Source organism: Crinia signifera, chromosome 4 (genome assembly GCF_055691185.1).
Source record: "Crinia signifera chromosome 4, ASM5569118v1, whole genome shotgun sequence".
Lineage (NCBI taxonomy): Eukaryota > Metazoa > Chordata > Amphibia > Anura > Myobatrachidae > Crinia > Crinia signifera.
This window is the reverse complement of record NC_139220.1, coordinates 295,106,618-295,124,431: the sequence shown is the minus strand read 5'-3', so window position 1 is coordinate 295,124,431 and position 17,814 is coordinate 295,106,618. Positions and strand designations below refer to the sequence as shown.

The following is a 17,814-nucleotide window of genomic DNA, read 5'->3' as shown; positions in this document are numbered from 1 at the left end:
TGAAAAATAAAAATAAAAATAGAAATGTGTCATGCAGATAGAAAGTGGTTCTCTAACAAGGCAGGAAATAAAGTTCTAGCTGGTACACTTTGCAGGCTGTATTGTGTACATATATTTACTGTCCCCATCCAAATGTTACGCAAGTTTCTACCACGTGTGATCATGTTATGGTAGATGGGACCTTTAACCCTTGAGGGAATGAAAAGGTTAAGAGGGACAGCCATTAGGAAAATACATTGTCACGTGGTGTTATGATAATCCGGGATCTCTCACAGAGGAGGACTGGCAGCTCACACAGAACAAGGCACAATGGCTAATGTCAGAAAGAAGAATGTCCTTGTAACAGGGTGCTCAACGGGCATCGGGCTAAAGATTGCTGTCCAGCTGGCAAAGGACCCACTACAGCGTTACCATGGTAAGAAGTTATATGCAACTGTTTAGTAGTCTAATAGTAGTTACCTGCGGCAATGTATATGGGGTAATCCCAGTCATCGGAAATGTTATATGGGGTAATAGGGGAGATATAGGGAGAGGGTATATGGGGTAATAGGAGGAGATATAGGGAGAGGGTATATGGGGTAATAGGAGGAGATATAGGGAAAGGGTATATGGGGTAATAGGAGGAGATATAGGGAGAGGTTATATGGGGTAATAGGAGGAGATATAGGGAAAGGGTATATGGGGTAATAGGAGGAGATATAGGGAGAGGGTATATGGGGTAATAGGAGGAGATATAGGGAGAGGGTATATGGGGTAATAGGAGGAGATATAGGGAGAGGGTATATGGGGTAATAGGAGGAGATATAGGGAGAGGGTATATGGGGTAATAGGAGGAGATATAGGGAGAGGGTATATGGGGTAATAGGGGAGGGAGAGGGTATATGGGGTAATAGGAGGAGATATAGGGAGAGGGTATATGGAGTAATAGGAGGAGATATAGGGAGAGGGTATATGGGGTAATAGGAGGAGATATAGGGAGAGGGTATATGGAGTAATAGGAGGAGATATAGGGAGAGGGTATATGGGGGTAATAGGAGGAGATATAGGAGAGGGTATATGGGGTAATAGGAAGAGATATAGGGAGAGGGTATATGGGGTAACAGGAGGAGATATAGGGAGAGGGTATATGGGGTAATAGGAGGTGATATAGGGAGAGGGTATATGGGTAATAGGAGGAGATATAGGGAGAGGGTATATGGGGTAATAGGAGGTGATATAGGGAGAGGGTATATGGGGTAATAGGAGGAGATATAGGGAGAGGGTATATGGGGTAATAGGAGGAGATATAGGGAGAGGGTATATGGGGTAATAGGAGGAGATATAGGGAGAGGGTATATGGGGTAATAGGAGGAGATATAGGGAGAGGGTATATGGGGTAATAGGAGGAGATATAGGGAGAGGGTATATGGGGTAATAGGAAGAGATATAGGGAGAGGGTATATGCGGTAATAGGAGGAGATATAGGTAGAGGGTATATGGGATAATAGGAGGAGATATAGGGAGAATGTATATGGGGTAAAAGGAGGAGATATAGGGAGAGGGTATATGGGGTAATAGGAGGAGATATAGGGAGAAGGTACATGGGGCAATAGGAGGAGATATAGGGAGAGGGTACATGGGGTAATAGGAGGAGATATAGGGAGAGGGTATATGGGGTAATAGAAGGAGATATAGGGAGAGGGTATATGGGGTAATAGGAGGAGATATAGGGAGAGGGTATATGGGGTAATAGGTGGAGATATGGGGAGAGGGTATATGGGGTAATAGGAGGAGATATAGGTAGAGGGTATATGGGGTAATAGGGGGAGATATAGGGAGGGGGTATATTGGGTAATAGGAGGAGATATAAGGAGAGGGTATATGGGGTAATAGGAGGAGATATAGGGAGAGGGTATATGGGGTAAAAGGAGGAGATATAGGGAGAGGGTATATGGGGTAATAGGAGGAGATATAGGGAGAGGGTATAAGGGATAATAGGAGGAGATATAGGGAGAAGGTATATGGGGTAAAAGGAGGAGATATAGGGAGAGGGTATATGGGGTAATAGGAGGAGATATAGGGAGAGGGTATATGGGGTAATAGGAGGAGATATAGGGAGAGGGTATATGGGGTAATAGGAGGAGATATGGGGAGAGGGTATATGGGGTAATAGGAGGAGATATAGGGAGAGGGTATATGGGGTAATAGGAGGAGATATAGGGAGAGGGTATATGGGGTAATAGGAAGAGATATAGGGAGAGGGTATATGCGGTAATAGGAGGAGATATAGGTAGAGGGTATATGGGATAATAGGAGGAGATATATGGAGAAGGTATATGGGGTAAAAGGAGGAGATATAGGGAGAGGGTATATGGGGTAATAGGAGGAGATATAGGGAGAAGGTACATGGGGCAATAGGAGGAGATATAGGGAGAGGGTACATGGGGTAATAGGAGGAGATATAGGGAGAGGGTATATGGGGTAATAGGAGGAGATATGGGAGAGGGTATATGGGGTAATAGGAGGAGATATAGGTAGAGGGTATATGGGGTAATAGGGGGAGATATAGGGAGGGGGTATATTGGGTAATAGGAGGAGATATAAGGAGAGGGTATATGGGGTAATAGGAGGAGATATAGGGAGAGGGTATATGGGGTAAAAGGAGGAGATATAGGGAGAGGGTATATGGGGTAATAGGAGGAGATATAGGGAGAGGGTATAAGGGATAATAGGAGGAGATATAGGGAGAAGGTATATGGGGTAAAAGGAGGAGATATAGGGAGAGGGTATATGGGGTAATAGGAGGAGATATAGGGAGAGGGTATATGGGGTAATAGGAGGAGATATAGGGAGAAGGTACATGGGGCAATAGGAGGAGATATAGGGAGAGGGTACATGGGGTAATAGGAGGAGATATAGGGAGAGGGTATATGGGGTAATAGGAAGAGATATAGGGAGAGGGTATATGGGGTAATAGGAGGAGATATGGGGAGAGGGTATATGGGGTAATAGGAGGAGATATAGAGAGAGGGTATATGGGGTAATAGGAGGAGATATAGGGAGAGGGTATATGGGGTAATAGGAGGAGATCTAAAGAGAGGGTACAGTATATGGAATAATAGGAGGAGATATAGGCTGGGCAATATTTTTAAGTCCCGCCCTTCACAGCAAATTGCCACCATTATGAGAGATAATATAAAAACTAAAGTAAGGGAGCATCTGGGCAACAGTGATCATAACATGGGCTCATTTGAAATTAGCTTCAAAAAGCATCAATAAATGGAACATTTAGTACAATATGTAGTAGCAGATGTAGTGCTGATATATAAAAAGGGTAGTAAAATAAATACAGGTAATTATCAACCTATAAGTCTGACATCAATAGTGAGGAAATTATTGGAGGATATTTTAAGGGATAGCATTAAGGAGTACTCTGTGTGCAATAAGATTATCAGTGGGAACCAGCATAGATTTGTGAGAGATAGGTCATGTCAAACTAGTTTAAGTAGCTTCTATGAGAAGGTGAGTGGGGACTCAGAATAGGGGAATGCTGCAGATGTGGTGTACTGAGATTTTTCTAGGGCCTTTGATACACATGAGGTTGATCCAAAAGCAACATTTTTAATTGGGTCAAAAAATGGCTGGAGAATAGGGAAAAGAGAGTTGTGGTAAATTGGACATTTTCCAAATTGGGCTACATTTTTAAGTGTTGAACCTCAAGGTTCAGGCTGGCATATGCATTTGGAACACTAGGCGGCACTCGGACGACTTCTTGAAAGATTAGGGACCACATGAAGAGACCACACGTCTCTATTGTTTCAAGACGTTGTCCAAGTGTCGCTTAGTGATCCACATATATATATATATATATATATATATATATATATATATATATATATATATATATGTCCAAGTCCTTGTGAGCACAGTGTCCATTTCTGCAAAGGACACTAAGCTGTGTAAGGTAATAAAATCAGATCAGGATGTGGCCTCTATGTAGAAAGACTTCAATAAACTGTAGGATTGGGCAGCAAAATGGAACAGGAGGTTTAGATGTAAGGTTATGCATTTTGGGACCAGAAACAAGCATGCAATCTTTAATTTAAAATGTGGAAAATATAAGGCAATGGTAAATGGAGAATAATTTGGGGATGCTCATTAGATGTACAATTACAGCCTGATTCAGACCTGCTCACCGGGCTGCGAATTATCTAATGACTGCGCATGCGCACAGTAGGCTGCCTGTATGAGCAATCTGGCCGAAGGCAGCAAGCGAAGGCTTGACACCCTGCGGGCATTTGGGGAAGAGCTCAAATGCCAGCAGGGTGTCGGAAAATGCCTGCATTTCTGGGAGATGCCGTTGGAAGGGAGGGCCAGTGACGTCATCACCACGGCCTTCTCGGCCCCCAGTGAGTCTATACTTACTCAGCGCTGTGAGCAGGGGGAAATCGCTGCATTCGGTAGGGTGGCGTCAACCTGCTCACTGGGCACCAAACTCTTGCACCCAAGCGAGCTGGTCTGAATCAGACCCTTCTCTTAGCATGCAAAAAAAGGGGCATAGGGGCTAGGGAAGGCAGTGTAATCAGGCCACTATAGTAAATCATTGGTACGTCCTGATATAGAATACAGTGTACAGTTCTGGGCACCGTTCCATAATAAAGACATTTTGGAATCTGAAAGGATTTAGAGAAGAGCATCAAAACTGATTAAGGGTTGAGAGTCATTGGGTTATGAGGGAAGGCGAGCTAGGTTAGGTAGGTTTACCTTGGAGAAGAGGCGACTAAGAAGGGATATGACCAATGTTCCCTCTAATTTTATGAAGGCTGTGTGCGGCAAAAGATTTTGGCTGTGTAACTTTGGAAGAAAATTTAAATTTTTGTGCGTCACATATATATAACGAAAATGACGTTCAGCATTTGTGTTAACTTTACTTCAAAATGATATTAAACAGTTAAACATTCAAAACACAGCACGCAATGTAGTTAATGGGTGAAACACACATTAATTGAGTCCACAACTGCAAAAAGGGACCACTGCTGCTTTGTGCGCTCCATTGTAATGTCTGTGCGCACGCTCGTCAAGTTGTGTGCGCGCGCACATGTGCACAGCTTAGAGGGAACACCGGATATGACTAATATATATAATATATACAAATGCATAATACAGTGAACTTACCAGAAAGACTGCACTCAGGACACGTGGTCACCTCCTAAGGTTGGGTATGGGCCATTGGGTCGACCACTAAAGATCGACAGGCCTAAGGTCAACACCTGAAATAGGTCGACATGGCTAAGGCTGACCGGGTCGGAAGATCGACACAAGTATTAGGTCGACAATGGGAAGTTCGACAGTCAAAATGTCGATATGAGTATTTCACTTTTTTTGTCCCAAATGTTGACAAAGTCAACGTGGACACCGTCTAAGTGTATCGTGTCCCCTTGCGCTTGCCATGCTTTGGGCACGGTGTCTCGCTGCGCTCGACACACTCTGTTATTCTCCCTATGCCTATGTTATCTGGTTCTGCATTTGTAGCAGGACTCATTCCTCCTCGTCACCCGAGTGGCTGCAGCAGTTCTACTTGTTCCACAATGTATAAGTGAGCACATAAATAGCTGGTGTCATTAGCTTCCATGGTGTTGGCAGAACTGCATCATAGAAGTAACACTGAGAGGTAGACCAGGCTACTGTGATATATCTCTTATGTAGGTTCCGTGCCATGAGGGTCATTCAGGTTCTGCTGTATGGAGACATCTATTACGTTAAGTAAAAATCATCTGATGCACAAGTGATCCGAACTGAGTACAAGGGCAGTGGTTCTCAATTTCGGTCCTCAAGGACCCCCAACAGGTTATGTTTTCCAGGTCACCCAGCAGGTGCACAGCTGCCCTCATTATTCTCTGACACATTTTAAAAGATCACAGGTGGAGCTAATTATTTCACCTGAGATTCTGTGTGGAGACCTGGAAAACATGCAATGTATGGGGTCCGGAGGACCGAGGTTGAGAACCACTGTACTAGGGCATCGGCTCACTCATACACCATCTGCATGCAATGATGGAAATCCATGTCTTTTCCTCTCCCTATAAACATCAGCAATATACCTACGTTTTTTCTTAAAAAGAAAATGCCTCCTCCCTGCCCCCAACTGGCATCAGACTGTCAATTACTGACAGTCTAATGCTGTGTTGCAGGACCCATTCGCAAAGGCACACAATGGGTCCTGTGCATGTGCAAAGTAGCGAACATCAGGTATATATGTAACCGGACCATTAGTGGGCCCCGGCTAGGTATGCTATGTAACATCTCTGACCACTTGCGTAACTACCATGGGTGCAGGAGGTCTAGCTGCTATCGGGGCTGAGCTGTTTCAAGGGCCCACAGCTCCCCCTGCACCCAGTCACTGGCTGCCCCTAAAGCTCACTGCTCCCCCCTCCATCATCCCTGCACAATGCCATAGCACCCAGCTCCCGAAAGCTTGTAGTTTGAGTGGTGGTTCTATGTGCTTTATTCAGGTAGTGATCACTCATCCTCCATCTCTCTCTACCTCTTTTCCCCTTTCTCTCTCTCCCACACTACCTCTCTCTCTCCACTCTCTCTACCTCTCGCACTCTCTCTACCCCCTTCTTTTCTCTTCCTGCCCCTCTTTCTCCTTCTCCCACTCTCTCCACCTCTACCTTCCTCCCTCCCTCTCTCTCCCACCCCCCTACTTCTGAGACGTCATTAAATGCCTGTTTAATTGACATTTGGTTCTGCCTGTTAGCACATAACACTGCATATCTTATTATTGCTCACATAATTTTCTTACTTTAAATCCAACAGGGACTCTCAGTGAAACATGCTGCCATTATGAGTATATTCTGCTACCCAGGCTGACCTGCTGACCAGTAAATCTCCTTATCCTTAAGAAGATTATTTCTTACATGAAGCTCCTTAAGGAACCCTTTGCCTACTGATAAATATTGATACCCAGCTTAGAGACTGAAGTGAGGTTTTTGGCAAGATTCTCATGGGTCTCTTGTGACCTCTATCCTTGATCGACCCATAATCCCCCATTCCCTTCCTGCTAAAGACTAATTCTCTCCAAATATATTCATTATTTTCCCTCCCCAACAACAGAAAGATTTCATTATCTAGTTGTTAATAAGTTGATGCCCCTGGCAAAAAGAACCGTGTATTAGGAATGGTGAGGGTCAGATTTGTTTGCAGGACTTCACTCTACAGCTTCAAAATTGATAATGTGGTCTTGCTCTCCTAAGTTAATGGTCTTATGCCTTTCTATCGACAGTCATTGCTACCATGAGGGACCTGAAAAAGAGCGGGAAACTGGAGGCAGAAGCTGGAGACTCGTTCAATAAGACATTAGTGATCAGACAGCTGGATGTGACCAGTGAAGACTCGGTAAAGAAATGCCTGGATGCATTGCCCGACCAAAGAGTGGACGTCCTGGGTAGGGGATATTTATTTAACTGAGCTAAACATGAAGGTCTAAAATCACTTTGGTCATTTCTTAGCTTTAATAAAATAAACGTATATTCATATCTTCTACATGCAAATGCACTCATGCACAGGAGCTTGAGTTTGGTACAGATGTAATTCATGGTGTCTCCTCGCAGTGAACAATGCTGGGGTGGGACAAATCGGCCCTCTTGAAAGCTTTTCCATTGAAGACATGAGGAAGATATTTGAGACAAACTTTTTCGGAGTTGTGCGCTTGGTCAAAGAAGTCCTCCCGGCAATGAAGAAGAGAGGAAGCGGCCATATTGTGGTGATAAGCAGCGTTATGGGCCTACAAGGTGGGATGTGGTTCTCCTTCTTGTTATCTCCTAATAACAGTTTCGGACTGAGGCAGGAAGAACCCCCCTGGGGAGTACAGTGTTCGCCACCCCAGATGTTTAGGGGTGTGGCCAGTATCCAGAGGAAGTGTGGCTAGCCACCACAGAAGTTTGACTACTCACTAAAGATTGTCCCTTTATAAATATATATAGTAAATACTGCTAGTTCATGCATACTAACATACCAGATTATTAACAGTAATGCACTGTAGAGAATAGACCATAGTCATGTGCAATATAAGGTAATATATGTACAGTATAATGTATGCACTGGCACCTGACTAAGGAAAAGGTGGGCCCCAGGCAGTAGGTCTGACTTGAGGTATTCCCTACACACCTGTAGACCAGTGGAAACCTAGACACTAAAGTACAGTAATTAGCCTTAAACTACCCCAATCAATAAATCATTCATTGCCATATATTGGATATCTGGTATCAAACCTCTGATATCAGTGGGATTGTCCAAGTTTGTGAGCAATGGACGTTTGTGGGCAATGGACCATGTGTGGGCCGCATAGTCCCACAGGTGGCCGGGAGGATAAAAGACACTGTCACCGCTGCTCTAGCAGTGATTAGATGCCGTGCACATTTATGTGATGTCCATCAGGTGCAGTGAGATGCTACAAGACAAGAAAAGAGTATCATGCCCCCAAAATATCATACTTAAGGGGACATGGTCTATTTGAGAAGTCCTGATCTGTGAAATTAGAATGTTGGGTGGTATGTTGGTACTGTATCCCTACTTTGGAGGTTGGGTGCAGTTGTCTTTTTTTTAAAATGTATATTTATATAAGTTCACACACCAGTTTAAACACAGGTAGAAAAGTTTAGTTCAGCCCTTCGAATTAAACAAAACAGAAATAAAAAAAATCATAATTACGGATATAATAACGGTGGTTATGTTATTTATTTCTGTGCCCTAGTGTTTGAATACCCTGACAGAATTCCTTCTATTATCCTGTGGCACTTGCTGTCACGCACAATTCCAGAGGCCAGAATCCTTCTACAACAGACTTAAGACTCATTTCACTATCTGTACAGTCCAATTGCTTAGTTCTCCGGTGCTGAATAATCCTCAGCTATCCATCCCTCTTAGTTCTCCCTCCTTTCTTATTATCATGTCTTTATCTTCCAGGAATCGTATTTAATGATATCTATGCGGCGTCAAAGTTTGCAATTGAAGGGTTTTGCGAAAGTCTGGCCGTTCAGCTATTAAAGTTTAATATCTTGTAAGTATCATGAACTCAAATACACAAAGTGACACATGTAATAATGAAAGATTCAAAGTACTTTATTACTCTCAAAGTTATTTTAAAGTAAATCTCTTGACTGCTGATATTGGGGGTTGTTCTGGTTGATTCGCAAGGCTGTGAATTCGCAGCCTTGTGAGTCCACCAAACCCCGCCACATTCGCAAGTGCGATTCGTATGCAGAGCCTGCGAATAGATGTTACACAGTAACATCCATGCGCAGAGAAGGGGGAACCTCCCACATCTTTTGATGTTCGCCAACCATCGAAAAATGTGGAAGGTGCATGCATATGTAAGGTTGCTCTGAGCAACGTTACATACAGTATACGTGCATGCTGGGGAGGAAATGGGCGGGCAGCTGACATCTGGTGATATCAGCTGCTCGCCCCCCCCACCCCCGCGTCATGGCCTCATTAGCATGAGAACGCCCAGAATACTCATGTTAATATTCATGAAACGCTGGGCGTTCCCATATGCTAATGGTGCCACACGCTGCCCCACACCACCCTCCTCCTCCCCCCCCCCCCCCCCCCGTCCGGACCAGAATAAGGGACATAGAGGATGCATCAAAATACCCAGCTCACATATTTATCGGATCTGGTTTCCAGGGAAACACATTGTTGTGAAAAGGTCAGCAGCAAATATTGAAGATGTCGGATGGTTTGGCGGCCTTACACTTCATACAGGGGCCAAAAACTTAATTAAAAAAGTTTTCGGGCATGATGATGCAATAGAGCCTCCATGCCCCTCCATGACCTCGTTTGACCCATCCCAGTGGGTACAGGCAGCATCCAGAGTCAGAAAGGTTGTAGGAAGAGGAGAAAGACCTTTCAGAGGTGGAAGAATGCCTTGAGAGGCAGTTGGAAACTGCTCAGGATGGGTGGTCTGTAGGGACTGTGTTGGGGACCACAGAAGCTGTGACCAACCAACTGGGTGCTTCATTCAATACACACCTCCCACTTAAGGTGGCCATACACATGCAGATTTGTCTTCATATCTGGCTTGTTGGAACAAAAACATGGTTATGGATGAGAGCAAATGACAGTTGATCATTTGCTTGGAAATGCTGGAAAACTGACAAACTGTCACTCATCCATAACCATGTTTTTGTTCCAACCAGCCAGATCTGAAGGTAAATCTTACTAGTGTGTGGGCACCTTAAGACAGGAGACATCCTCCAATCTTTCTCCTCCTCAACTCCTGCTCTCCATAAATAGGTGTAATGGGGTTATTATTGGTAATCTCCGGCTGTGGTCCTCACCGTTGTGCTACATTTTCTATATTGTGTAACTGATGTAAATAAGTGTGGCACACTTGGCTAATGCACATGCTTTTGTATGTACAGTGTTTCATTAATAGAGCCAGGCCCTGTTAATACAGAGTTTGAGATGAAGCTGATGGAGGAGGTGTCTCGCTCGGACTTTCCTGGAACTGATGCTGAAACCATACGATACTTTAAGGAGGTCTATCTCCCTGCTGCACATGACATCTTTGTCACTATGGGGCAGACACCGGACACTGTAGCCAAGGTTAGTCAATGCTCTTGGGGAAAGATGATTGATTACCTGAAGGATATAAAAGGGGCAGACTAGATGGGCCAAATGGTTCTTATCTGCCTTCAAATTCTATGTTTCTAAGTGGAGGTGATGCCCACGGCAGCCAATGGGATTATTATGTAGCTCTAATGTCAATGGTTGTTATGGGGAACATCTGCACTTGTCCTTTGTAGAAGGTTCGATACATCTTCTCCTTTATTTCTCTTTGTATTGTCCAGTGACAGCCATCGGTGGGTTACCCATCGTTGGTACCATTGATGAATGACCTTGATGGCTTTAAACTATCTGAAAGGGAACCATGCATTGTTTCACTCACCGATGATCACCCAAGCAGATGTGGGGGTGTGGCTTCACATGTGTCAGAGGTGGAGTTATCTCCATGTCCTTAAACTAGGAGAAAAAAATTGGTGGCTCAGTATCATAGATGGCAGGAAACCATCTGGTTATACCCCATCAATGGTAAAATAGTCACCATTGGTCAAATCCTCGATGACTTGAAATCATCAATAATCAATGGCCATCCCTAGCATGGTATAGAGCTGAGGTATTCAATATGTGGTCCATCAGCTGCTGTGGTAATACAACTCCCATGATGCCTTGCAATAGTTTTAGCATACCCTAATAGCAGAACCATGTGCAAGGCAAGCTGGGATGCCATATGTGAATTCCTTGGTGTACAGGTTTTGTGGTTACTAGTGTTACCAGTCACTAATTTCATGACCCCAATCTATGTGCCTGTTTTCTTAAATCCTATTAATTTTGATACTAGTTAAAAGACCATCAAAATGACGGTTTTGAGCTGTGACAGTTTTTATGGTAACTTTAAGCTTCACCCCAGTCCCTTTCTGCTACTACCTCCAATCTCTGTCTTCACAAATCCCTCTTTCCATATCTAGGAAGATATCTAGGAAGTTTATTTATTTATTACCAGTTTCTTATATAGCGCAAACATATTCCGTGGCGCTTTACAGAGAATATTTGAACATTCACATCAGTCCCTGCCCCAGGGGAGCTCACACTCTATATTCCCTACCACACACAGACATTCTAGGGTTAATTTTGTTAGGAACCAAATAACCTACCAGTATATTTATGGAATGTTGGAGGAAACCGGAGTACCCGGAGGAAACCCATGCAAGCACAGGGACAATATACACACTCCACACAGATAGGGCCATGGTGGGAATCAAATCCATGACCTCAGTGCTGTGAGCCAGTAATGCTAACCATTACACCATCCCTACTGCCCATTTGAAACAGATCAGTGTCCCTGCAAAAATCGCTTACACTTTTACACTTTGTCTTAGATTGGCACACAAAGGAGTAATTTGGTCAGTCGAGTGACATCTAGTTTGAAGCCATCGGGGGAAATATACTAAGAAGGCTGATTACTGCCTATCCCGTGTACGAACGGGTCATCCGGGATCAGCCATAATCGGCTCAAAATATGAACAGAGACTACAGCAAATTTATAAACCTGCTGCATTCTCCAGATTTGTATTTTCATTCGTATTTGGCTTCCGAGTTTCCCAGTAGCCAAAAACGGACACGGCTGAAGCATCGCACGGATCAGTCATTCGTACCCATTCCATCTTAGTAAATTCCCCCCATAGTGTTTACTATTTTTTTCCTGTAAATATGTGACCCAGAAACTGTCCCCGTCTCATAACATTAACCTACTAGTGCTATTGCACCAGTGATGAAATCCTCCCTGTCTGTTGTGCTTGTCTGCAAGTTAATGATTACTAAAGATAAGCATTTCAGGTGTAAACATGAGATCACAATATGTCCTTATGGAACCTGTAGTGCAACATGCCTGCCGGGAATGTGCCGTGTGTCACATGAGCACATGCCCACAGTGGCGTAACTAAATACATGTGGACCCATAGCAAAAGTTTTTAATGGCCCCTATTTATCACCTAATGCTGAAAAATGTATACACTACAGCACATGATACTTTGACAGGCAAAGTGGGCCCCTCTCAGCTCTGGGCCCCATAGCAGCTGCACCCCCTGCACCTATGGTAGTTATGCCCCTGCATGCCCACCATCAGCAGCAAAGTCATTATTCTCAGATATTGGTAACTGCCCCATTTAGACTTTCATTACCATTCTAAAAGCTGTACTCAGTTCTGTACTAGGCGTGTTTATTTGCATAACTTCTATTATTAATATTATTAATAACCAACAATCAACTGGAATACAGTGTTAATATTTAACCTTTTTCAACTCACGGCACATCAAACAGCATTTAAAAATTGCCAAGGCACACCATCAGACCCCCACAGGGAAAACACAATGGGCCCCCACAGGGAGAACGCAATGGGCCCCCACAGGAAATAAACTAAGTTGTCACCATATAAAAAATATGCAAGCACATCGTCCACAATAGAACACAAAGAGAAAACACACTGACCCCCAGATGTACACAGCACAGTCTGTGCCAGACTCATCTGCTCGCAGAACACAGAAGAGACCGTATGGTAAAGCCAATTGTTTGCACTATGTAGTGCCCCAGGGTGTAGAGTTAAAAATGCCCTCGTGTGAACACCCTACGAGTCCCTGCCTAGATGTTATCATGTTCTCCTAGACAGGGCCATCATAACATAAGAGCTGGCCCCTGGGCAAAATAATTTGGCCCCCCCCCCCCACACACACACACACCTATGTGTAGCGGCAGCGTCATCCAGGCAGCGGCAATGATGGGCGATCCGGGCAGCGGGGGCTGGGAGCTTGTAGAGCTATTTGCCTACAGGAAATGCTGCTGATTTTGAAGACTGGCAGGACGCTGATTGGCCGGATGCTCAGTCAATCAGTGTCTGGCCATGCTTTTCAAAATCAGCAGCAGGGTCCAGGCATCCATACTGATGTATTTATTGGTTGGGGTCCCACAAGTTAATTGCCCTATAAAACTTTAATCCAGCTATCTGTATATTAAAGGTCATTTATGAGCCAGAAATGCAGGACTGCTCCTCTGTGCCACCACACCTTAATGTCAGCCTTCCACCCTAAAATGGACCGAAAATGAAAGCATTATGACCGTGTCATCACTTTGACTTATTCTGGTTGACTGCAAATTTTGCAGCCTTGCAAGTCCCTCAGACGCTGCCCGCACGGCCACCTGCCCCCACCACCCCGCACGCCGCAATCCTCCACACAGCTGCGAATGGATGTTTAGCATAAACATAAATCATTTCTCCAGTGCTCGCAGATCTGAGACACCTCTATGGTGAACATGCAATTCGGTAAACATGCAATTCGCTGTTCGCACCCAGCGTCTGCACATGCTCAGAAATGTGCCCTCCCTCCCCCACAGTGAGTCCTGTGATAATAACGCCATCATCAGTTGATGAATCACAGGGCTCATATGCGGATCGTTCTCTGTCCTCAGGCAAAGCAAGCAGAGCAGGGACGGGGCCAGTGTGACCAGCTACGTGTCTGATTATGTATTATGTTCTATGAAGCCTTTGATTGTATTTACAATATGTATTCCTAATTTCCTGCAGGCCACAGTGAAGGTGATAGGAATGGAGCAGCCGGCCTTACGCTATCAGACCAACCCTCTCTACACTCCCCTCACAGCCATGAAATATGCCGACAACAGCGGTAATCTCTCTGTGAGGACCTACTACAATCTTCTCTTCAACTACGGCTCCCTTTTCCACTTCAGCCTCAACCTCCTAAAATGCATTACCTGCAACTGTTTCCGTAGGAGGGTCATGCCTGTGTGACCCCCTGCAGCAATAGGGCCCATATACAGTACTCGGCTGATCGTGTTACTACTTGTCCATACTTGCAGACTAGATTCCTAGGGACAATGCTGACTAAGCAATAGCACCATAGCTCAGGACAGTGATGTCATTTAATCATTCATCATGAAAAAATCCTAAAATGAATAATTCTGACGGTTCTGCGGGTAAGCGTTGCCTTGGATTGAATGTTTGTCAGTGTAGCTGCCATAGATCGCCTAGTCAGAGTCATGTACAATCATTGATACCTCCCCAGCATTAGGGGGGTGCTGGACGCGGTTCCGACAGTCGGGATCCCGACAGGAATTTACCAGACGTCGGGATCCCAACTGTCAAAACGCAGACAGACAGGGGCCCACCCGCTATTTTCCCTCATGGGGGTCCACGACTCCCATAAGGGAGAATAGAATAGGTGGCGAGCATAGCGAGCCACGGCGCCCGCAGCGCGGCGAGCCCACAAGGGGCTTTGTTGCGCTCACCATGCTGTCTGAGTCCGGACAGTTGGGATCCCGACTTCGGCTAATGACTGTCGGGATCCCGACTCTCGGAACCCTATACCACACCCCATTAGGGAGTAAGCTATTGCTAGTGCTAGCTACCGTATAAGTCAGCAATGAGTTGGTGGCAATTCCCCAGTTCTGGCTATAAGATCATTGGCTCCACTAGTTTGTATGGGTGTTTTATTAATACTTTTTTTTTTTGCCTGGTGCATTTACATTCACACAACGCACAGTTCTAAGTATTTTAATACAAAGATTTTACATTTCAGCATTTTATTAGCACATTCTTATAGTCTACATTTGTCAACAGTTATATATACAGTGTATAGACACCTGTAGGCGATATAGTGGTAATACAGACAACAGCAGAGACACCTGGAGGTGATATAGTGGTACTGCATATAACAACAGTGACACCTGTAGGCGATATAGTGGTACTGCAGATAACAGCAGTAACACCTGTAGGCAATATAGTGGTACTGCAGACACCAGCAGTAACACCTGTAGGCAATATAGTGGTACTGCAGATAACAACAGTGACACCTCTAGGCAATATAGTGGTACTGCATTCTAAAAAATTAATGTGGGGCTCACTTTTAGTATTATGCGCCTCATAGTAATAGGATAAAAACACTTTTTACTCATCTGGTTAAGACTGATATAAGGTATATTATAATGGTTCTTATATTTGACTTAATACACAGGTTCTAGAAAAGTACCTGATAGATAATGTATATACATTATCGAGTCCAAGTGCAATATTATTGTATTAAAGTGAAATGAATGATCTTATCTAATAACTGCTGTGTATAGTAACAAGAGAGCAAATAACTTTCGAATTCTCTCATGCCATCCAAATAGACCCTAATGTGTGTGGGTTTGCATGAGTCATGGGGCTCAATTCCCAGGGGGCATAGCTGTGGTGAGAGGTGGTGGGGTATGGCCATGAACCCATTTGGGAATTTGTATATTCACTGGAGGGAACGTAGCCAGATTTACTGGGTGGCAGAGATGGCTCCCAAACTGGCACAGGCACTTTGGGCCTTATTCTAGTTCACTCTTTCTGACAAAATCCTTCTTAGATGAACAAAACCATGTGCACTGCATTTTTTACTAAACAAGCTTATGGATTATACAGTAAAAGGTTGTCGGTCTTTTAAAAAGTAGGTTCAAAAATAAAACTAGGCATATACCCAATAGGATCTGGTCCCAGCGATGTTAAAAGTAAAGTGATTGCTAATGATAACACTGTACTTATTTGTTAGAGAGATGGTCGCACTACTATGCAATCAAGGTCTGCAGTCCAAACATGGGAAATCGTCCATTACTGGGGAGGAATTCTAAGTTCCGTAACTAGAAATTTTGCACCACCCCACCCAAAAAAAAATTGGCACCATTTATTATAATTGGTTTACATAAATGCTCGTTACCAGGGGTTTCATGCTCATTGCCAGTGGTTTTTTTTGCTTGTTACCAGTGGGCTACATGCTTGTGTCCAGGAAGTTACATGCCCATTGCCAGGGGGTTGCATGCTCGTGTCCAGGGAATTACATGCCCATTGCCAGGAGTTTACATGCTCATTGCCAGGGCAATATATATATATATATATATATATATATATATATATATATATAGTCCAGGGGCAATCTGTATCTTCTGTATAGCGATACACACTACCCAGTAGGGCCTTTAACATCTATCCATCTGTCCAGTAGGACCTTTAGCAAGGCAACACCCATTTTTTGAGGGAAATTTTCAGCAGATTCCATATGGACAGCCAGATCCATTGCAATCTGCAGAGATCATGCGCCCCACAGTGCCGGCTCCCCCATGCCACCTCTTGGCCTGCAGTGCCACTGTTATGCAACTGATCCCTTACGTTAGTTTAAAATGCAGATAAATAAAGTTTTATTTATAGAATTTTCCATTTCACAACTACAATTTCACAATATATATATATATATATATTTTTTTTTTTTTTTTTTTTCGACAAATTCAACAGAATGTGTAAAATGTTAAACTGTAATGAATGTTTTTGCTTCAGAATTTCCATCTACTTGGCACTTTAATGACACAAAATAACCTTTGATGGCTAAATGTAATAAAGAACATATTTTATTAATAATATTTTAATATTTAAAATCCAACACTTTGTTATAGTGTTCTTATCTTTCTTACCAATGTGTATTTATAAATGATTGATTAACAATTTGTACATGAATGTATTACCTCTATACTGTAAATGGTTGGTGTCACACCTGCATTTTAGAAGCAGAGGATTTCCGCTGCTAACAAAATTTGAAAAGCATTTTAGAAAGTTTTACTGCCCTGGTACATGTAGCCGTTTACAGGTTCTAAAGGGTAACATTCATTTGCATGCACCTAGATTTCAGTAGCTATATTATCTGCAAGGTAAATGTGCTACTTGTGGGGCCAGAGATCAGACTTGTAGACTTCATAGATATTAATAAATAAAAAAAAAAAAAAAAGACACTGCTTCCAAATCACAGGTGTGACACTGGATTTATATAATGATTTGTTGTTATTTACTGAATTCAAATTTATGTAACATATTACTGATGAACTACTGGGACAATATTAATATTGTGTTTGAAAATTTGACAATAAATGACTACTAAGCCTTTGGTATCTTTACAAATAGTTTCCCAAAAATTGCAAAGCGAGTTGACGGAGGTCCGGGATTTTGCCTGAGAATGGCCGTAGTTTTAAAGCGGCAATCATTTACAATGCATTGTAAATGATTGCCGCTTTAAAAGTGTGGCCCCTATTAAATTTAGGGGGGATTCAGGTTGGCTCGTTTTTTTTGTTCATTCAGTCCAGGGACCGATGTTTCGGGTCTGCGCATGCATATGGGCGAAAATACGCATGTGCAGACCTGATGTGAGAATGCCCAGGCATTTGCATAGAAAGGGTAGAACTGCCCTTGAT

General features: G+C 43.5%; 1 protein-coding gene across 1 annotated transcript; it reads left to right on the top strand.

The window, feature by feature from the left end:
- The first annotated feature begins 249 nt into the window (after nt 1–249).
- On the top strand, nt 250–17,524 carry RDH8 (retinol dehydrogenase 8). Its single transcript, XM_083185064.1, has 6 exons — nt 250–415; nt 7,265–7,426; nt 7,593–7,772; nt 8,947–9,040; nt 10,407–10,590; nt 14,123–17,524. The coding sequence occupies exons 1-6, from the start codon at nt 310–312 to the stop codon at nt 14,345–14,347; spliced, it is 951 nt and encodes a 316-aa protein (XP_083041190.1). The 5' UTR covers nt 250–309; the 3' UTR covers nt 14,348–17,524.
- The last annotated feature ends 290 nt before the right edge of the window (nt 17,525–17,814 follow it).